This window comes from Cyprinodon variegatus, unplaced genomic scaffold (genome assembly GCF_000732505.1).
Source record: "Cyprinodon variegatus isolate N-32 unplaced genomic scaffold, C_variegatus-1.0 Scaffold91, whole genome shotgun sequence".
NCBI lineage: Eukaryota > Metazoa > Chordata > Actinopteri > Cyprinodontiformes > Cyprinodontidae > Cyprinodon > Cyprinodon variegatus.
In genome coordinates this window covers 1,448,828-1,470,867 of record NW_015150544.1, presented here as the reverse complement: position 1 = coordinate 1,470,867, position 22,040 = coordinate 1,448,828, and the positions used below count along the sequence as shown (strand labels likewise).

Sequence of the window (22,040 nt, the reverse complement as noted above, 5' to 3'; positions counted from 1 at the left end):
TTTAAGAGTGGTAGGTGTAAGGAAAGTAGCTTCTGTCATTTTCAGATTATTCTCCCTTTAAAGATTTTCAGATGTGTCGTTGCAGTCATTTGTTTTATAATGCAGTTTATGTTTGATTTGATTAACAGACATGCTGCAAATTAATTCTACATTACCACTGATATTAAAAAAGAAGAGACATTTTTGTTTTCTTTCGATGGACCTTTTCTAAAAACGGAAATGAAAATACAGTTAATTGATGAGCATCCTGACGGCAATAAAAACAGAATCTCTTGTGCAAGAAAACAGACACCAAATGATCCTCATTGGGGGAATACAATTTTTAATATTTCGAAGCATTGGTTATTTCCATAAAATATTGAAAATAGGCAGGACCGCCTATCTTTCAACACTTAGTACATACAATAGAATAATGATCTGAAACTATATATATTTATAAGGCTCAAACACACATCTCCAATCTGGTTCTTTCTTTTTTCCTCCCCTACTGTAAATCTCGGATGAGTCTGAGCTGAAACATGGTGAAGCCCTGATGTGTACATTAAGAGCTGTGGAACCTGATCCGGATTAGTTATGGTATGAATAACATTTGGAGGGGAAAACAGCACTCCCACTGAATTCCTCATGTTCTGTGACCCCCACAACCTGAGTGCTAGACATCTCCTCTCTTATGTGTTTATAGTGTTTAGAAATTGTGTAAGACAAAAAATGGAGGAAAAAAAGCCATCCGTTTTACAGTCCTTTCCCCCCTCCTCTGTTCCGCTGCTTCTTCTCCTCCACCTCCTCTGTCCTCTCTCGCAAAGTTTCAATCTTTCTTCTCCGCCGCCCCGTCTTTCGGCTTCTCGTCTGGTTTGACTTCAAGGAAGAAGTCGTTACAGGCCACCGTTAGGGCACCCATCAGGATGATGAACTCTGTGAAGTCAACCTCGCCGTCGTTGTTGGCGTCCAGATCATTCATCACCTTCTCCACTGCTTCGTTGTCTTTGGAGCTCTGATAGTGAGAGATAGAAGACAAGCAGGGCTAATGTTGTGGACTTTTTAATGTGTATTTGCAGCTATGCAAAAGCTGAACAGGCTTGTCAAAACTTGTGCATGTGAGTATCAGTGCACATACCAGTACTTGTGTCACACGTGTTTGCAAAATGCACTCTGTCTTTTTCTTCACAACCACATATTTATCTTCTGAGACACTCAACACTTACCCCTAGGTAACTTCCCAGTTCCTCAAGTAGGAGCTCCTTCAGTTCTCCCCTGCTCAGAGTGTACTTATCACCCTCCTTCCCAGAGTACTTGTGGAAGGTTTTTATGAGCATCTGCATGGCACTCTCAAGGTTGGAACTGGGCTCCTTGGACATGCTGGAAAAAAGCATCAGGTAGAAATGTTAAACTCTTAGATTAGATGCCCGCTCCAGCCTCTGCTTGCATGTATGGTCACATGGCAATCAGGGGTGAAGCAACCTCAAAGATGAAGTGATGGAGATATAGGTAGGCTGATGTTGAAGAGTCACATTTTGGATGTAAAAACAGGAAAAAAAGCTTCTGAAAAAAGCTTTTCTTTTGCGAACGATCTTACACACATTGTGTCCGGCATCTTGGAGTGTCTTGTGCTCGACTCGTTGGGAGACTGTGCACACACATAGATAAGTCACTGTCAATAATGCAAAGCTGGTATGAGCAAATCCAAGCAACAGTTACATGTCATTCTTCTAGTGATGCTGTAATAAAATAACTCTCAGATGTATTACTTAACACTCCAAGGAGGAAAGTGACCTGAGGACCCTGATCACCTTTCCCTCAGATGCACTCATTAAAGCTTATTTAGTAGTTTAAAGTCACCATTAAGCCCTCTGAAATCCTGTGCAGAACCTCAGTAATAAATAAATAAATAAAACAGCTTTTAAAGTGTCAAGAAGGAGGAAGATGATCTCAAAATGTTTGTGAATAGTTTTAACCTTGTAACAACAAATATGTCACAACTATTTGTGTCTTGGAGTGACATTAAAAATATGCAAGCGCCTTATACAGTTACCTAAAGAGACAATGATGCCTGTAGCATTGCTGCAGGACTTAAACTGTTTACATTTTGATAAGTAATTAAAAAAAATAAAAGGAATACATTTTCCTTAATACATCATCTGGACAGAACCTATTTCTTATCTCTTATCTGACTGTTATTTTTTACAAATATATTATAGGTATCAATGCTGCATTAAGAGGGAGCTATGAGGATTTTCCCACAAGTTTTCAGCCAATTTCTTGTGGATTCAAAGGATATCTAGTGGTTTATGCAAAAGCCTTCAATATGACATTTGTTTTTGTTTAGTTTTTTCAGGAAGGAAATTAGATTTATCTTTTTTAGTAATATCTACACCAAGGGAAAAACCTAAAGTATCAACTATGCAAAAAAAAAAAAAAAAAAAGACTGGTTTGTTTTTTCCCTCAATAGAGATAAAATCTAAGACATTAGGATTTTCCAAAAGTTTTTTGTTGTGCCTGGCTGGTGTCTGTCACTGACGATTAGATTAGCCGGCGCAACGCTGGCTAGCTGGAAAATCTGTATGGTCACCTGTCTCGCCGGCTGACAAAATACAATAGATGCAGATAAGGACTGTAATACAATCCCAGACATTCGAACATTAAAGATGCATTCAGTGATGGAGCAATGTTTTAGATTAGGGATGCAAAATGTTTTAGAATTTGTCATGAAAAAATTATGTCATTACAGGAGTTTTTATGAATAAGCTGATTTACTTGTTTAATTTGTCAATGTTCCATCATTCTTCTCTGGATATGCAGTTTGTTTTCTTTAGGTCTCCTGCCCACAAACCTGATCTGGACCCATTGTGTTATCGACTTTGGCAGCACTCAACAGTTTGCGAGAAACCTTCTTGTCAGCTACAGAGGAGAAAGTGCAGAAAAGCAACATGTCTGTGTGTCGGTCTTACCTGAGTGCTGATGGAGGGACTCTTTTGTCTTTAAAGAGCAGCAGGGGACAGAGCCAAGGCAAAGATGGATGGGGAGAGAGTCTGCCAGTGGCTTAAATATCACCAGCTCCTCTCTCTCTCCTCCTCCTACTGCTCCCCCCCAAACTTTATCATCCCATTTGGACCTGAAGGTGCCCTTCCTCCCTTCTCCCATTCCCCTCAGCAAAAAAAGATGTCAAGAGTCTTACAAAATTAATATCCCTCCCAGTATTTGACACAAGAAGTGCATAATTGTAAAATAGAAGGAAAAGTGTTTAAACATGATTTAAAAAAAATGCTGCATGTGTTTATCCTTAACTCTTTTTACTACAATAGCCTCTTACACCTCTTAAATGTCAGTCAGAGCTAAACAAGGAGAGTATCTGTGATCATAATTGTTTAAGTCTGGTCACAGATTCTCAAACTGGACTTTGATCGGGTCATTCTTGCACAGTAACATGCTTCAATATAAAACAGATTGCTCCAGCTTTGGCTTTTTGCTTCTGTCTCTTTGGAAGGTGAAGTCCTCAAATTCTGCAATGAATTTTTTTCTGTCCACCTTTCATTCATTTCTGATTAGTTCCCAAGTCCCTTTGAGAGAAAGGATCCCCACAGTATGATACTGCCTCCACCATGCTTTACTGCATGCTGTGTTAGGTCTTCATATTTTTTCCACCCTTTTGTTAAAGATCACATTTGTAGAATACATTATTTATTGCTACTGTCTTGACAGATATTCCCACCGGGAGTCTTCATGTGCCTCTTGGTTGATTCTATAATTAATTATCATCTTGCATGGACTTTCATTTTAGGTGTGTTTATAGTTTTATAGTCTTAACCTTGCTTTAAAATTGATTACAACTTCATTGCTGTGCTGCCTCTCTGTTTGAAAACCAGGAAACTCTTCACCTCTGGTTGTGCAGAGGGTGGTAACAAGTTAATTTTACTGAAGTAACTGAAAGAAATACATCAGTTAGTCATTTTAATGCACCACCATTATTAACCTTAACTAGAGCATATCTTTATTCATAACTTTAATCAAAAAAATATTTTTGTTATTTTACTAAAAAGACTAGGAGGATTCAACCGAAATGCTCCAAACACAGAAAAGCACATTCATTTTATATCATCAGTTTCTTTTTGCTAATGTTTTTTTTGTTCAAATGTCATTTTTCAATACAAATGTCAATTGGTGAGTCTGCAGTGCAATTTGGAGGTAGGACCAATAAACAGTAAGAAAAAAACATAAATTCCCACTGGAAACACTGTATACTATAGTGAACTATAAACTACAAGTATTCATTTAAAATACTTTGAGTTTTAAAAAATAATTATAGAAATTTAATTTGGAAATAAGTATTTCTTCAACCTGAAATTATTTGTTGTAATAATAGTTATGTTTTACTCATTTTGTAGTTTTAATACCAGAATTTCTAAATATTACGTCTTTGTGCTTGTTTTTATTATATTAAAGATATAAAATCAAATAACAATTGACTTATAACAAATATTCACTACTTAAATAACCTTTCTTAACAAATTTTCCAGCGTTTTTATTGTCATTTCACTGTCACAAGTACTGTCACTGTTACTTTAACATAAGTATTGATATTTTACAGTAGTGATATGTTTTTAAATGTATTTTGGCCTTAAGATCATTGTATGCACACAGGAGCTTCCTCCCCACTACATGCCATTCCTTTAAGTAGCCCATTTCTTACTTGAGTACACTACCTATTCTATCCACTTCTTGTTGTGCACTACTTTGGGTTGGACTATTGCATAAAATCAGCCAAAAGCAAATTAAAGATTGAGGTTATAGTTCAAGAACATTTGCAAGAAACTTTGCAAGAAAAAAGCACCACACATTAAAAAATGTTACTGTCACAGTTTAATTCTATATTAGCCAGTACATAGATTATAAGCAAAAATGATACAGCATTATGTATTTATATTTATAATTAACAGTGAAGACATATTTCTAGAAAATAAACAGATAAGTACCTGCATGGCATCCTGTGAAACATCCCACTATCACAAACATTTTGAGCCCAGTGGCCATAAAGTCACATTTATATATTCAAATACTTTATGCTGTTCCAGTTCGCTGCTTAATAACTTTGATCTTTATCTACTGTATCTGAGAATGAAGGTGATTTACTGTGTGGCAATGTGAACACTCCCTGCTGCGTATCTATTGTGTTCCAGTTTTAGTAGATCATTTAGAGTTGGGTGGATTTTTGCTGTGACAAGCTTTATAAACAATAAAAGGCACATTTTAAATGAAAAATATTGGCTAAAGATCATCTTCCAGGGGATGTTCAATCAAAGTATGTTCATATTAAGCTGGTTTTTATAGTGCAAATCAGCAAACTACTGTTCTGTACCTTAACATGACCATATGAGCCGTAGGTGGTTTAGGAAACTGATGACACCATTAGTCTCAACAAAAATAAAAATGCATAAAAAAAAAAAAATCAGATTTAAAAAAGAGAGCTAGTAATAAGACCATCTAAAACGCCCATTAAGAGGCAGCTAATGCAGGAAGCATGGTGCACTGTGGGCTGCATGGAGAAGGTGTAAATGAGAGTATTTACAATGGGAGTGTCTGAGTGAAGCAGGGTGATCACATGATCTGCCTTTATTTATCTCTCCCATTTTTGTAAGGCAGCAGTGTGAAGTGCTGTCAGTTCTGATGAGGAACAAGGTGCCGCTATTTTACTATAATAATCCCTAAAGTGCTCCATCAATAGGTTAGCTGTAGATTTTAAAGTTCATTGTAATAAAGAGGGAAAAATTAATAGTGGTTAAAATAATCACAAAAATGATATTTGGTTAAATCCATTAAGATACACTCTGTGTTGTTCCTATATTTAAAACAGCACAACCGCCAACAGGCATGGAGAGGAATTCCATGTCCAGGATTACTTTCATGCAATTGTTTGCATCCCTGGGTGTGTTAGTCATGAAATGCCTAATCCAGTAATTTCCTAATGCCTAATGCTTGAGGATCCAGTTGCAGGACAAACAGGGTGTCTAAAATGCACAAGGGTGTGACCAGCAAAACATAATGGAAGAACAAGCAGCTGGTACTCCAACTATCAACCAGTTCAGATGAAGGTCAGGAGGTTTTAGCATTTTCAATAAGTAGGTCACTCTTGAACCGCCAATGCATTCATAGCTCGTTAATTAAAAGAAAATTTCCAGTAAGGTGGATTTTTAGAGTCATCTGTTGTTTGTTACAGGGTTTCCTTTTCAAAACCCAATCTGGGGATAAAGTTGCTTGAGCACCTTTGCTGATATGGCCTGCTAGTCCCCAGCCCACTCCCACAGGACTATTCTGGGCTCCCTTTTTGACCTAATTGGTCCTTTAGGTGTAGATTCCCTGACAGTGCCTTAATAATTTAGTCAAAGGTCACACCTAACGTTCCAGTCCCCAGTTCACGTCTAACAGTTCAAAGAACACACTCTGCAGACAAAGGGGGGAAAATGAGATAGATCAAAAAGTTCACAGGAAAAAGAAAGAAAAAGGGCCATGAGAAAACAATTAAGATCAGCGGAAGTATGTAGAACTTATGAAATTAGTTTGTTTATTGTTTTGTGAAATAAGCCACAGCACCAATTTCAAGACATACAAAAACCATGATTTAAGTGCATACAATAAAGGAACATTTGGACAGATTAAAGATTAAAGTTTAATAAAAAAATAACAATTTTCAAGAAAAAAAGAAGCTAACCTGAATATGTTTTATTTAGAATTAATATTGAGGAATGGTTTCCCCATCAACTTGATAAAAAAAACAAAAAACAAAAACAAGCAAACAAAAGAAAATAGTGGAATCTTACAAAGCCAATTTAATGGGCTTCAAACCAACAGAACTGAAACTATGTTAATCATTGCAGTGACTATCATTTTATTTATTTAGGTGGCAGCCATATTGGATTCAGAAATTCATTATTATTTATTAACATCAGAAGATTTCTACTTTTTTTTTTTTTTTTACTTTAAACACTAAATTTCCAACTTTCAAGTAAAAATGCCTTTTGACCTTATTGGCTAACAAATTTAAAATCTAGCTTGCCTCTAAAGTTTACACTATACTATTAGGGAAATTTAATATGTTTTAAATAATCAAGGACAAAATTAGTGAAGATAAACATTTGAAGGGTCAATTTAATTTAATCTAATTTACAACTAACAGCAAAGCAAGAATTAAAATGATCAGAAGTCAATAGGAACAGTTCATTACATTTGATTTATTATGTTTTATTTGAGTGGAAGCCATATTGGATTTGAAATACATTTTCCAAGTTGTTTGGGGAAAAACTTTAGGGAATGTTCCAGTTAATATTTTAAAACCTCTTAAGATTTTAGCTTTCAAATGCAAATATAACATGACAATGTACCAAACTAACAAAGAAAGGGAAGCAGCTAATTCATATCTTACCACCTTCCTCTAAATGTACAGGCTAGCAAATAAATGTCTGTATATATTTGTATTTATTGCCAAGCGGATTCAATTTACAAAACACAACCAAGTGCATAAAATACAGGAATGTTTCAAAGCTGGATAATGACTAAATATATTATCATGGTAAATGTCAGCTTAGCAAATTCGGAAAAGCAGCTATTGCTATCATTAACCTAAAAATAAAATTGTAAATTGAGTAAAATAGAAACAGGGAACAAAATGTAATCTCTAATATTCTAGGGTGCTTCTTAACTTTAAAAATCATTTCTTATTCCGGGATTCACAAATCCAAACATTTAGTGAGCTCCCTGTATCTATGTTTTGACTAGCAAGTTGCTAAAACGTCTAAATTATTTCTTTTAAGACATATTTATCTGGCAACGGGGTTATTGCCAAAGTTTTCAAAGGACTTGTTTTGACTTTGTTGTTAGTGTAGAAGTGAGAGAAAGTGAAAAACACCCAGAAAGAGAAAGTACGGATGGAAGGCCTCTAGTTTGCAATAGTGTGTTAAGCTGCTTCAGTCAAGTGTGCAGGAAAATCATACTTTCCAGGGAAGCTTTCACATGGATACTGCATGCACGATTTAGTGTACAACAGCATGCTGTCTTTGTATACCATCATAATGAGGTAAATGTGCTATATAGTGGGATGCACATCTTACATATAAACATAGTGGTAAAAGTAGTACTAAAAGTAGCTACCGTAATGTACATAATCATGTATATGGAATAGTGTTCTGTAGTGTTTAATATATAATTGTATTTAAATGCATATAAAAAATAGTGGCTTTCCAAATTATTTTGGAATTAATGTTACGTTCTCTGATGAATTTATTTTCGGAGTGTGACTTTTGGGATGGAGTGGATTGTCCCCTATGAAGATGCCTCTTTTGTCTTCTCTGCTCCTTCCTCCTCAGTAGCAGCAGGCGACTTCTCTGTTGAATCCACGTTTGGCGTTTCCTCGGCTTTCTCTGGCTCTGTAGCCTTTACCTCTGCCTCTACTGAGGCTGCTGCTTCCACTGCAGCTGCCTCAGGCTTTGTTTCCCCCTCCGCCTTTGCTTCTACCTTCCCATCCATGTTCGCATCCACTTTCGCCTCCACCTTTGCCTCAGCTGCTCCGTCTACTTTTGTTTCTTCGTTTTCTTTTGGCTTTCCATCCTCCTTAGGATCTGCATTCTCTTTGGGCTGTTCTGCTGCTTTATCCGGGGAGCTTTGTGCCACTTGTTCAGAAGTAGCATTTTTTACAGCTTCCTCTTTATTGCGCCCACGCTGCTCACTGAGTGAGCAGGCCAGGTAGCCTATTAGCTTCATGTACTCCTCAAACCCAACCTTGCCGTCATTGTCGGAGTCTAGCTGCTTGCCCATATTGTCGATTGCTTCCTTGCTCTCTGTGTCCTGGATGTTGGACACACACAACCACAACTCAGTCAAGTGAAATAAATCATCATTTGGGATTTACCAACATAAAATAAAGTTATTATATCATGGAGAAGCTTCTAATATTTATGCACTACTTTCAACACAGAAAATTGACCAGAATGTATGCAATTTGAGTAAGTACAAGTGAGTATCACAAAATCTAGGTTGGGAATGTAGTTACATAATAAATGGTTGAAAGAGACTGAGGGGGATCCAATGAAGGTTGCTCTAACCGTAAGGATGTTGCCGAGCTGGGATGAGACGAGGCTTTGGAACTCTTTCTTTCCTAGAGTATCTTTTCCTTTAGCTGATTTCAGGAAGGTTTTCACCACTGCCTGGATGGCGCCCTCCATGATTCCCCTGTCTGGGAAAACAAGAAGTCATATTCTCTTAGCAAAACAAATCAGACTGATGCCCATCGATCCGTCCCAACGATGGAAGGTTAATAAACACCTACAGACAAAGAAATGTTGACTTTTTGAGACATTTTTGGAATTTTTACTAAAAAATCTCTTTAAAATAGCCTTTTTATTTGACCCTTTACTACTAAAACATTGTTTTATGATCAGACTGATAACTCAGTCGTGCAGCTCCAATGCATCTATAAGCCTGTGACCTATTTTTCTTGAATGTACTTTGGGTCAGAAGTTCCCTTGCTGCTCTGTGGATGATGTTGAAAGGGTCCAACATAGAAAACAATATCTTTAAGGACAGTGCTTTTTGAGTCAGAAACTTCTCAAAACAGAAATTCTACTGTAAAATATTTTCACAACTAAAGCAGACATCATTAAACCAGGAAACTGAACTACCATTGTGGCGTTCTGGCTATATGTTAGGTCCAGTTTAGGATTAACATCAAACCAAAATAAGCTGGGCTACAGTTTGAAAGCCAGTGGGATTTCTAATGTTGCCAATGACCCGTCTTACAAAAACTATCAACAAGAACTAATTCTTTCAGTAAAGTTTCAACCGTGCTATTTGTATCTGAATCATTTAAATATGTCCTAATATTAAGAAGTGCATAGATGATGTTTCTCATGATGAACCAAATACAAGTAACATATTTTTCATTTGGAATTTCAACTACAGGAGAACTTCTTCCAACTTCTACCTTGAGTTTTACCAAACAATTACTTCCTCATCTTTCAGTCAGTAGCAAAGTGCAAATTGATAGGAAGTTAGTTTTTATTTATTTTCCTGTTTTTTCTTTGACAAATCACAACAGTTTTGCAGTTGTGATTTCTCTCTGTTGCCATATTATGCATACCAAAGTGGCAATTTCATTTAAAATCTTTGAGAACACCAGATCCACTTAATTATTGAGAACTTACTCATATTTTTCAGACAGCTACATGCTCTGTGAAAACTGAAACCGATGATCTCTCGCGTCCCTGCAAAGTTTTTTGTTTCAGTTGTTGGACTCTTGAACTGCAGTTTGGGACGGACAGTGACGTGAGATAGGTGGAAAAGGTGAGAGGGAGTCTGATTGAGAGACGAGCTGAGATGTACAATGGAAGTTCTGATCTTTGATAGGTCATCTGATCTACCGAAGCTACCAAGGGGACCAGGACTCAGATTACCTGAGGGATTACCTAGTCCTTTTCTGCCCTTCTCCGTCTGCCTCCCTTTCGCTCTGCTCTGTCTTCCTTTACCTGTCTGTCCCTCAACGTACTCAGCCTCTCTCAAGATGCTGTCCTGAAACTGCTGCATGAAGGCAAAGACCGGCTTGCTCCTACACGTTAGGCAACTGCACAAATAACAGAGTCCTGTCGACTTTGACTCCAACAAGATTTCAAGTATTTCACAGATGCACAGATAGTGGTCACACATTGCACAAACTGTAACAAACCAGCAAGGATTACATGTTTGCTGGAATTCCACTCATTTCTGTCTGCGGTGATCACTAAGACAGGAATTTACAAGCTACCTCTGAGCTAGCTTTGCCCCGAAGGAGCCAAGCGACATTCATTTAAGGCAAACATGCTGGGCAGTCAGTTTCAGTATTCAAATGCTGTAGAAAAAATACATGGCGAGGTGAGAGAATGTTGACTCATTCTTTTAATAAGGATGCAGTGGGTCTTGTGCCATAGACAGCATAATGACATCTGCATTACTGGAGTCTAAGTCAGGCAGAGAGACGAGCAGTTAGGAAAGAATACCTTAAATATTACCAGGAGTGACGTTACACTTATAAAATTACTTGAATCTAACATTTCTCTTTCCTCTCCTAGGTACCGTATTAAAAAAATGCTTTAATACAAGATTCATCACATCAACCAGCAGCCATTTTAACACTTTTAAAAGTGTCCAAGTGTACCAAAAATTACATGATAATACCAATAAATTATTTTTTTCAGTTAAGTTTTTAAGCTTTTGTTGCAGAGGTGGGGTTGAGAGTACAGCTTTTCAAAATAAATTTAATAGATATGGGAGAAGGGAGTCTATTAAAATGGTTGTGCTTACAATAAAATGGAAATGTGTCTTTCCTAAACAGTTTTTTTTATTCTTTATTTTTATCTGGATTATAGGTACACTGTATATGTAAAACCATTTTTCAATATTGATGTGGTAGATGCGGCTAAATCCTTAGATGCCACAATTTGCTATTAAATTTGAGCCTATTAAGTATTTTGGGGCCTTTTATATTGACTTTCATGTTTTCTTTTATCCACACACCTGAAATTGATATTGGCCTTTAAGCCAAGTTGTGGTTAGATGAAGACATTGTGATGGTGGCAAGAAGAAAGAGGAAAAAGTGGCTAATGTGGATAGAAACGAACGATCCAAGATATATCAGCTGTTGTTTGATATATTGGTTCTTGAAAACACAAACTTAAAGATAAATTAGCCATTTAAAAAGAAAGAAAAAAATGAAAACCAAAACTTAAACAAAGAGTCAGTCTGGCCTTAAATTTTACAAACTTGTTTAAATATCTATAAAGATGATAGAATTCTGCTCCTGGGCATATATGAGGCACTTTAACATTATAGGAAGGCTCCAACCAGGATCCTCCACTGTAATCAGTTAATAAGCTTTATGCTACTATATGAAAGTTAAGGATTATTTACAAAAATCAAAACAACATCTAAACAGCAATATGTATAAATATCAAATAGAAACAGCAACTTTTTTAAATCATTTTTTTTTTAAATAACAATTTGCCTTTTGAGAGAGGTATGCAATGCAGCTGGGATATCTTTGTGGAATATTGCTTATGATTTACTTCTATCACTTATATATCAATTCCCTTCCTCTAGAAGCTTTAACATTCCGGTCACTAAACTCTTCATTAGTTGTGAGGATTTTAAAAAGCATGATATGTACCAGCATGCAGAGTGAGAATCTCCCACTTGAAATATATCAAGATCCACCAAATACTGTATCAAAGGTGTATTTTACACTTTGGATGAAAAGAAGTTTGTCACAGTGGCAGTTTAATCCAAACATCCAGTTCAACTGGGACTTTAGGGGACTTCTTCCTTTGCCTGACACACCCTTTGCAGCCCTGAGTACACAATATCCTTATTCTAACACTGCTGTGCATTTCACCACATTCAACATTAACAATAGATTCAGACACTAAGGCAAATATTAAACCAATAAACGATTTTGACTTTCTAAAAATAAAAAGTATTCGCCTTTCCAAAACAAAAACAACAAAACCAAATAATTAAATACAGATACCTACAACCAAAGGTTTCCCGTTTCCCTACAGAGCCCCAAAGGGAGGGATTGGGTGTTGCGTTTCAAAAATGGGTAAACATGATACGGTACGTGCGCAAAGTAATGACAGTACTACCGCTGGTGTGGCGTGAATTATTAACAGAGGAACAAGTCAGGCTGCGGCTATAAACAGCGGGAAGAGTCGCTGTCTGCCACCCAGACCGGACTGATTTAAAAGCTACAAAGAAAAAAAAGATTTAAACTTCAGAGAAAGGAGCTACTTATACCACATGGAAACTGCCAGGTCGGTCTTCTGCAAAGAAAACGTGAGAAATAGGCTGTTTGCAATGAGAACTGCGGTTTTACGCACAATTGCGCAGGTTGCGTTATGCTCAGATCCCGTCATTCTGTCACCTGGATACGCTGTTTGCATCTGGTGACTTAAAGTTTATATCACAACACATTATCTGAACTGGAAGTGGATTTGTAAATAAGCGAATATGGAAGTAAAAAGCAAACACAAATGAAGTAGTTTGCTAAAAACGCGCAACTTGAGCGCCCAAACTTTGTAGGATAGCAGCCTGTGAACTCGTCCTGTAGTCAGACAAGCAGGGATCGAAACGTGGCAAGAGAAAAAAAGAAAAAGAAAAGAAAAAAAAAAGCTGCTTCCAAACAGGAGATAATAAGAAGGAACCAAAGGAATAACAGTCAAAACTTACCGTTGATCGTCTGCGGGATAAGAGAAGTGTGTGAAATGTGCGCAAAAGTGCCTTTCGCTCCTCTTCTCCGCCTTTTTTAATTCTGCGCTGCTTTGAGTCCTGCTGACTTGCCAAACTAGTAAGACTGCAGAGGCTCTTCCGTGATTTGGGCTCTTTTTTCCCCTGTCCTTAAAAGTTTTCTCCCCCTTCACAAGTCAAAGGGCGTGTACCTGGAGAGGGAGAGGAGTACAACAGCGACCATTACAAGGAGAGAAAGGGGGAGAAGTACAAGAAAATACTTACATTTTTTATTTTTATTTTATTATTAAGTTGTTTGAAGTCCATGGTTAGTTGATGGGCCAGCTGTTTCACGTCATGCGTGATTCTCTCATTCTGTGGCTTTGGAACAGCTTCCTCTGCTGGGACAGAGAGACAGGGCGACTGGAATGACTTCATCCAGATTCTAAACCAAGGATTTAGTGTCGCTTATTAAATAAACATTGCAATAAAAATAAGTCTTAATATTTCTATTGTAGTAGTCCATCTTAATGCAAATATTCCTTTTTTCATTTTCATTTTGTTGATTAAATCAAATGCTGTGTACGACGGCTTGCCAAAGTATTCCCACCACTTCTATCCCATATTTTGTCACGTTGTAACCACACACTTTATTTGGGTTTTATATGATAGACAGGGGCGGAGCTAGATGGGGGGCCAGGGGTGGCCATGGCCACCCTTATCTAAAGTCCTTACACTGGCTCCCTGTATCTCAGAGAATAGACTTTAAAATACTTCTGTTGGTCTATAAATCTCTGAATGGCTTAGCACCTAAATACATCACAGACTTGCTATCAGTGTATCAACCCTCCAGACCACTCAGGTCTTCTGGCTCCAGCCTGCTCTGCATACCAAGAACCAGAACTAAACTTAGAGAAGCAGTATTTAGTTCCTATGCTCCACTTATCTGGAACAAACTTCCAGAAAACTGTAAAAAATTTGGAAAGCTGAGTTCCTTTAAATCAAGACTAAAAACATTTTTTTTTTTTTTAGGATTGCCTTTGACTGTTCTAGTTAAACAGTTCAACTGAAACATCATTAGTTCAACTTTCTTATTTTCTTTTTCTTCTTTGTTTCTGCATTTTTTTATTTTATTTCATAATTTGTTTCCTACTTGTTTTGATTCTGTTTATTTTCCTATATTTTAATCATGTAAAGCACTTTGCATTGTCTTTGTACTGAATTGTGCTACAAATAAATGTGTCTTGCCTTGCCTTCCCTTGCCTTATCCAAATATTGGCCACCCCTGTACCATTTTCTCCCTCTAATACAGATGGTGGCATCAGTAATACTCTCAAGTGGAATATTCAAAATATTAATTTTTTTATTTTTTTGTGGTAAATTATACGCATCAATATACTAACATCAAATACGATAAATACGGTACAGAATTCATGCTCTTTTCAGAACTAGATTTTGTGTTATATGGGGTAAAGAGAAAATTAGTCTCTGCAAGTCATCTGGGAGTCTTCAGTGAAATCATAGATAAATAACAATTTTAATAAAAACTTATCAATTTATTTAGATGTTCGTGCTTTTAAATATCAATATTAGGCAGAATGTTTATTGATACAGGTAAGTAATGACGATGGAAAAGATTTACGCCCCAGATCTCAAAACTGAAAGAATTTTATCCACTATACCTTTTATTTAGAAAGCACGGACGTTTAAATATATGCGTCTATTTGTTAGCAAAGGCTGTAGGAAATTATAGGCAGTCTTTATTTAGAAAATATGGATGTTTTACTCGTTAATTTTCCTGTTGGAACAGTGTAGATTGACCCTGAGGTTCTGGTGTCTATCCGCTTTCGGCCCCCCCTCAGTGTAAGATGGTTATTGCCTGGCCACCCTTATAAAAATGTTCTGGCTACGCCTCTGGTGATGGAGCATAAGACAATAACATTTAATTTCACAATGTAAGGGAAATTACACAGTTATCTTTTTTTGCTAATAAAAAATAATCTTGTTTTATTTATTTATTTCATTCATTTGTTAAAAGAAAACAACATAACAAAACATGTCCAGGTGACAACTGAAATTATGAATGAAATGGAGCGGAAAGAAGTAAACACTTATATTTAAACTTAAACTCCCCCCATTTTCAATAAAGTATTACTTATTCAACTCAAATAATTACATCTAGTGTTGCACTGTTACCCATACCAGTATCGGGCGGGCCCTGTTCCAGCACTAAAATACTAGTATTGGTATCGGCGAGTAACAACAAATAGGGCACCGATACCATTTTGAGAGCCAACAGTTTATTCAGCTATTGTCACCCATTCCAGGTAGGCAATTAAAAGTTCTACTGGATTCACTTTGTATTAGTCTTTTTCCTTCTTAAAAAAGCTAGGCAGCAGCTTGACAAAGCCATGATGGCAATTATTTTACATCCAAGTAGTATGCAAGTCTTCATACATACACACACACACACACATCAATCTCAAACAGATGGTGTCAGTATGGTATCGGTATCGGCTAATACTGCACAGCAAAGTATCGCATACCCATATCAGGGTCAAAAAATAGCATCGGCGCAACACTAATTACAACCATACCAAAAAAAAAAAAAAAAAAGAAACAATGTTCTACACTATGCAAATACAAATAATAAAGAATATGAATGAGTTTTGAGAACTTCTAAATCAGGTCAACCAGATAAGTCAACCACTATGCAGAAAAAAATGAAAAAGCACAAAAAAGAATGCTGTTTTTGTTCTTAAACTTTTTCCTTACCCTAAATGTAATTCTTTTCCATATATAAGGGGTTTTCCATAAAAAAAAAACGTTTACATGATCTTTTTCTATAGGTTTTCGCTTTTCTTTTGCTTTAACCCAAAAATAGCAATAAAGTGGTTGTTTTTAAATTTTCCCTGAAAGCACGCAAGGTTTACAGCAATATCTGATTGATTTGTTTATTTAAAACAAATCATGTAAGATTAACAGCTGTGGACAAATTCTGTATTATTAAACTGACAAGGTTCCTGATACCTGTCCAGCCTGTCTAATGGACAGGCTTCTAGGCTGGACAAGGAGAGCATTAATCAGCAAAGTTACCAAGAGACCCATGGGGAGCTGCAGAGACCATAGCTTGGGTGGGGAATACCTGTCCATCCATCCATCCTTTATCTGACACGCTTGTCCCGAGTGGGGTCGCGAGGGGTGCTGGTGGGCTATCTCCAGCAGTCAATGCTGAGTCAACACAACACAGAGACAAACAACCATTCACGCACACACTCACACCTAAGGAGAATTTAGACAAGTCAATAGTCATGTTTTTGGACTGTGGGAGGAAGCCGGAGTACCCGGAGAGAACCCACACATGCTCAGGGAGAACATGCAAACTCCATGCAGAAAGACCCCGGGCTGGGAATCAAACCCAGAACCCTCTTGCAGCAAGGCAGCAGTGCCACCCACTGCACCACTGAGCAGCCCGGGAATACTTGTATTTTATGAAAAAAAATCGCATGAGGGTTGTTGAATAAAAGCTATAAGACAACCTATTTACACTTTGTCCACATGCTGCTATACGTTTTGGTTGCTGGAGGACATAGGAACCACTATTCATCTTTCTGCTTCATGAATTTCTATTCTCCCATTTTATAACATGTATTATAGTTCCACTCTTTATGCTCTCTCTGCTTTTTCTTAACATAGCAGCTTCATCTGGTCTGTTCTTGTTTGACTGTGACTCCATCTGGGATTGAAATACCAGCTGGGCGTTGATGTTGAGACCAAACTTGAAGTTAATTCTAAATGCTCTGTGTGGTGCAAAATTAAATTAAGCTCAGTCTAAATTTATCATCTCTATGGCAAGACATGACAGAGTATGAAGCTGTGGAGCAGGAACAGGGAGAGAGAAGCTGGTAAGAGTTGAAAGGAAGACGGTTGGAGCTAAATATCAGTGATATCCTGGAATAAATAGTGTTTGAGCCTACAAAAGTTCAACAACTTACACATGGATTCAGATATACTTTAGAAGGTTTGGATTCATTCTTAATAGCCCAGTTAAAGTCCAGACCTAAACTTGATTGTAGATCCGCCCAAGGTGGAGCTTTAATAGAAAAAGGTGGTAGGAAGTAGCTGCTCTTGGGAGCTAAATGTACCTGCAAGCCACAACTCTTACATTTTTATCATTGACCCCCTCCCTCCCCAAAAATCAATGCTTTACTTTCTCTTTCTAATAATTACTTGCTTAGTGTAAGCCGATCATAAAATCCCAATAAAAAACATAAAGTTTATGGTTGTAATGTGACAAGATATGGAAAAGTTCAAGGTGTATGAATATGTTTTTCTTTGTTTTTTGTTTTTTTGTATTCAGTAGATTTCTAACAGTTGTTTTGCATGATACTAAAGAGGACATACGATTCAGCTGAACCCTGATTTTTATCATAAGTGAATGGAACAAACAAAGCATATTTCCTACAGCCATCTCGGCAAATTCTTTTACAACCATGTAAAAGATTTACATCTCCTGATTTTACCTCAGTGAGTGAGGCGGGGTTACCCATGAGCTTATCTGCAAAAGCTCCTAGCTGCAAAAAAACAGACGTTCTGACTTCATCCGTTTCTCTGACTCATTTGGCTGTAGTCTGCCCCTCCCACACCTGCACCTTAACACAAGGAGGGGGGTGTAATTTGGATACAAAGGTCACATTTACCTATCCGTTTGAAAAAGGCACACAATCACAGGCAGGTCGACAACAAATTAAAACAGGCCTACAGGCGATAAAACAGCAGGTGAGCATTCCCGCCCACATATCTCCGGCTAGACATTGAAGTTTATGCTAAAATTACACAATAGGAAGTATTTGGCCTACATGTCCCCGTCTTTACCGATGTATTATCAAGCTAGAACAAGCAGTTTTATGGAGCCCTTTTGAGTATTAAGAGTGCAGGACAGTGCAGCAGCAATCCTTTCAAGATTATAATCTCTTAAATCAAGGCTGTATCTCACTGCAGCTTAGATGTCGCTGCAAATCATAAAATGTGGTGAATGAATGACAGCAGACTCAAAGCTGGTGGTTCAGGGTTTAAAACAATAGAGCCTTTAATTCAAAGTTCCTCCCATTGAACAAATGGTTAACTATGCAGTTACACATGTTGCACTGGCACAGAGATAAGAAGAACTCAGATGGCATGCAGTATGCCGGATGGCAGGAATAAAAAGCAGCCAGTTGGGTTTGGGTCTACTAGTTGAAGCCCCCCTGTTTGCCTGCTAGTTTTCCAATCAGCTGCCAGAACTCAGAGAACGTCAGCTCCCCATCGTTGTTTTCGTCTATGGAGCTCATGAGCTGGTCGATCGTCCCGGGGTCGCTGGCGTTCTGTGGGGGATCACAGATTAGACACAGATCAATGTTGGACCAGTGGGAGGTGCAGCACAGACTGCCCACTTTCTGTCCCGTTTATAACCATTTCTTCATGGATGTCATTAAATTGTTTGTTTCTATCAATGCATTTAAACTTGTATTTCCTCTGTGACACACATGGTGTTAATGTTTTTATTTCTTTTTTTTCTGTGTTTTCCACAATCCACACAGGGTCACATATTCTATTACTGTACTCAAATATATATAAATGCGTAAAACCACCACTAATATGTACTAACTTACATCGTAGTGACAGTTTTTGTCAGCATCAACAAGCTTGCTCTTAGCTAAAAACATCCATGCCCTTTAACAATTTCTCTCTGAAGAAACTTCATTGGTTTGGACTCAGGAACTACCAACTGCTGGATCACCAGCGCCACTGAGCCCAGAATCCAAAACCAACACATTTAAGCTCCAGAGCTTAGAGCTGTTCAACTTAACACACAGAGTAAATAAGGATTTGTTGTCTAGTAAAACAAATATTTAACTTTTTGGGCAAAATTAACATGGGATATTTTTCTTAATGTAAGTTAGAAAAAGGAATGGTATAAAACAAACAGGGGAACAGCTTCATATCAGATCAACAACTAGATGGTTGGAAATTTGTTCCAACACTAGCTGTTATAACAGAGCAATAATTCCCAGTTTACCAGAATGGGTGCTGAAAGCAGGGAAATGGCAAATGGCAAGTACTTATATAGCACTTTTTCAAGTCAGGAGTCTTGACCAAAACGCTTCACACTACATTCATGCATTCACTCACATGCTCACACACTGATGGTGGCAAAATGCATTGTAGCCACAGCTGCCCTGGGGCTCACTGACAGAAGCGGGCCTTCTGACCACCATCAGTGGGCAATGCAGGTGAAGTGTGCTGCCCAAGGACACAAGGACACTGAAAGCCGGAGCTGGCACTCAAAACGTCAACCCTCCAATGAGCTTTATGCACAGCTCCACTACTTCCTGAATTTAAGGTAGCTCCTTTGTTTCCTGTCTTTCATTACTGGACGGACTGATTAATTCAGGTGTGTCTGGCCAGTTACATAGGTCATACACACTTGGATTAATCAGTGCATCCAATCATGAAAGACAGGAAACAAAGGAGCCTCCTGAAGTTCAGGAAGTGGTGGAGTTGTGCATAGAGCCAATTGCAGGGCAAACTGCTGCACCAGACACCACTGTCGCCCTTAAAAATTAGACTCCTGGGATGTTCCCTGGATTTCCTCATAGACTACAGTATATACTTTGAATCCAGATCAGTGGTAACCACTGTAAATGATAAATTACACCAGAGGCTAGTTGACTGCTTATGGCAGCGGTCACTTTGCTAAGGAACATCTAGATATTACGAGTAATGTAGGCTTATATTCTGACCCGTCTGTGTAATATGGACCCTATGTGGATTAAAGATCCCTAAACCTGTGCAGAATTTCTTTTGAAGGTTTTTAGAATGTGCTCTAAGTTGTTAGTTGCATCTTAAGCCTGACCTGGAGAAAAAAAGCATTTCAAATTTATAAGATCAGTGAACCTCTAACTATAATAATATGTCAGCAGGAGGTGGCCAAACACCTACAACACTTGGAAATCAGTTGAATGTTAGGAATAGGTTCTATATTATAATAAAAAGATTGTAATAACTATGTTTCAGATTTTTTATTGCATTGAAATTACTAACTAAATATGTTGTTAAACACAGACAAATCCCCCAAAAAAACATATAATGAGAAAACCATGCAGGTAAAAGGTTTTTGGTTCAAACTTATGTTGGTATCACTGGTTTCAGATTTCCAGATGATTCCCATGATGTAGACATAATGGAAGAACTGCTCAACACCTATATTGACCTTTGCTTTTGAAAAATATAAAAAGCCTTCAACAATTGTCTAATATAAATGAAAACATCAAAAATAAGCTAAGAGAGACAATATCGACAATTAAAGAGACAAACCTTGACAAAGTTGGGAAGTTGGGAGGTCACCAGCTTATGGAACTCATCTTTACTCAGCGTGGTGGAGGATCCTTCATTCCCAGCGTACATCTTGAACTGGCTGACAATGGTGGTGATGGCAGCTTCCATGGTCGCTTTTACTGCAAATAAAATTTAAAAAATCTGTCAAAACTGAGGATGCATACGTATAAAAGCAGATAGAGAATTGCAATCAGCAGCTGAAGTGTTACCTTAATGGGGTTAGACTCAGTGTGTCAAGCTGCAGGAGATCCTTTCCTCTTCATCCCTGCCCATCTCCTCTAAATATACGTGCTTCATCTCCATCACTGGTGCACACATCAGCAGAAAACACCTCCTCATCACTCCCCTCCTGCCCTGCAGGCTGCCCTCATCGCTGTCTGATTTCCATGACATCAAAAACAGAAAAAAAGGAAAAAAAAAAAAACTGCCACTCTGACCTACTAAAGGTCACAGCTAGTACTGACGACTGGACAAAACACTGCTTGAGTCGCTCTGCAGAGTGAGGGATTCAGAGATAGCATCAGGCGAATCCAATCAACTGACTGAATCATGCATTTCTAAGCAGTAATTAGTTTATACAAAACATGACTCAAATGAAGGTACCAGGGGTTAAAACACACCCTCTGTTGTCTGAATCCCAACTGCAAATACTCAAAGTTCAGCCATGAATCATGCCTTTTTTTGTGTTTTTGCTGCACAGACCCGTTAATCTATATCTAGATTGTTAACATCAGAGACCATCACAGGGGGAGCACAGATCTCTGCTGAAACACCTCTGATCTGGCTGGTTGTAGAATTCAGAGAATGTCAGGCTCCGTCTGCTCTTTCGTAATGACCGACCAGTTCTCGTTCATCAGCATATCAGCTGGGTGATATCAGCCGAAGCCCAGATGCGATACATGCCATTGTTCTAGCAAGCGCTCATTCATAGAACTGAGTCTGAGTGTAAACATTTCAGTCTGGCAACATGGTTGTGATAATAGATGCCATTCATGCCATCAGCTCTTGTTCTCAGCACAGTGACTCAGATGCAGGGTGTCACACAGGCTTGGGTGACTTTCTTTTTAGAGCTAAACCCGTCACACAGAGAAGATCCGGTCTTTTTAACATGGGGAATACCAGACTCTGTTCTGGTCAGTTTATCTATGCTCTTAATGCTTGACGAGGCACAGCTGTAATTTAATTTGGGGGCTTTAATGATGAACACAAAGCCCCGTCTCCAGCTTGGAATAATTATTCAAAAAACAAGATTTGACTGCAAGAAAGGCAATTCTTTGGGGATTTTATCAAATCCACGCAGGATCTTGCAGGATCAGGTTCTTAACAGGCTTTTGATTGGCATGTAGCTTCTGTTTACTGCTGTATTAGAGATATGCTTTTCAACACTAACTGGATTTAATAATACTGGAGAATTCATAGAGAAACAAGGA

At 37.9% G+C, this 22,040-nt stretch overlaps 3 protein-coding genes across 5 annotated transcripts; all 3 read right to left on the bottom strand.

Annotated features, from left to right (window-relative positions):
• Positions 1–291: 291 nt before the first annotated feature.
• LOC107084037 (protein S100-A1-like) lies at positions 292–3,068 on the bottom strand. Of its 3 annotated transcripts, XM_015373677.1 has the most exons (4): positions 2,946–3,050; positions 1,578–1,624; positions 1,203–1,356; positions 292–991 (listed from the first exon to the last, which is right to left on the bottom strand). In XM_015373677.1, the coding sequence occupies exons 2-4, from the start codon at positions 1,589–1,591 to the stop codon at positions 806–808; spliced, it is 354 nt and encodes a 117-aa protein (XP_015229163.1). In that variant the 5' UTR covers positions 1,592–1,624; positions 2,946–3,050; the 3' UTR covers positions 292–805. The 3 variants fall into 3 exon arrangements, with proteins under 3 accessions (XP_015229163.1, XP_015229164.1, XP_015229165.1); XM_015373678.1 differs by lacking the exon at positions 1,578–1,624 and having other exon boundaries at positions 2,946–3,068; XM_015373679.1 differs by lacking the exon at positions 2,946–3,050 and having other exon boundaries at positions 1,574–1,592.
• Positions 3,069–4,836: 1,768 nt separating this feature from the next.
• LOC107084073 (translation initiation factor IF-2-like) lies at positions 4,837–13,406 on the bottom strand. Its single transcript, XM_015373735.1, has 3 exons — positions 13,237–13,406; positions 9,087–9,217; positions 4,837–8,829 (listed from the first exon to the last, which is right to left on the bottom strand). The coding sequence occupies exons 2-3, from the start codon at positions 9,204–9,206 to the stop codon at positions 8,308–8,310; spliced, it is 642 nt and encodes a 213-aa protein (XP_015229221.1). The 5' UTR covers positions 9,207–9,217; positions 13,237–13,406; the 3' UTR covers positions 4,837–8,307.
• Positions 13,407–18,291: 4,885 nt separating this feature from the next.
• On the bottom strand, positions 18,292–21,043 carry LOC107084051 (protein S100-A13-like). The gene is made up of 3 exons (XM_015373694.1): positions 20,820–21,043; positions 20,590–20,729; positions 18,292–18,596 (listed from the first exon to the last, which is right to left on the bottom strand). The coding sequence occupies exons 2-3, from the start codon at positions 20,716–20,718 to the stop codon at positions 18,465–18,467; spliced, it is 261 nt and encodes an 86-aa protein (XP_015229180.1). The 5' UTR covers positions 20,719–20,729; positions 20,820–21,043; the 3' UTR covers positions 18,292–18,464.
• Between the last annotated feature and the right edge of the window lie 997 nt (positions 21,044–22,040).

Excerpts from the sequence above, each read along its gene's own strand:
- LOC107084037 (XM_015373677.1), bottom strand. Across the intron at positions 992-1,202 it reads AACTGGGAAGTTACCTAGGG|AGCTCCAAAGACAACGAAGC; the intron begins GTAAGTGTTGAG and ends TCTCACTATCAG.
- LOC107084073 (XM_015373735.1), bottom strand. The coding sequence starts at position 9,206 with ATGGAGGGCGCCATCCAGGCAGTGGTGAAAACCTTCCTGAAATCAGCT. Across the intron at positions 8,830-9,086 it reads AGCTCGGCAACATCCTTACG|GACACAGAGAGCAAGGAAGC; the intron begins GTTAGAGCAACC and ends TCCAACATCCAG.
- LOC107084051 (XM_015373694.1), bottom strand. The coding sequence starts at position 20,718 with ATGGAAGCTGCCATCACCACCATTGTCAGCCAGTTCAAGATGTACGCT. Across the intron at positions 18,597-20,589 it reads AACTTCCCAACTTTGTCAAG|AACGCCAGCGACCCCGGGAC; the intron begins GTTTGTCTCTTT and ends GATCCCCCACAG.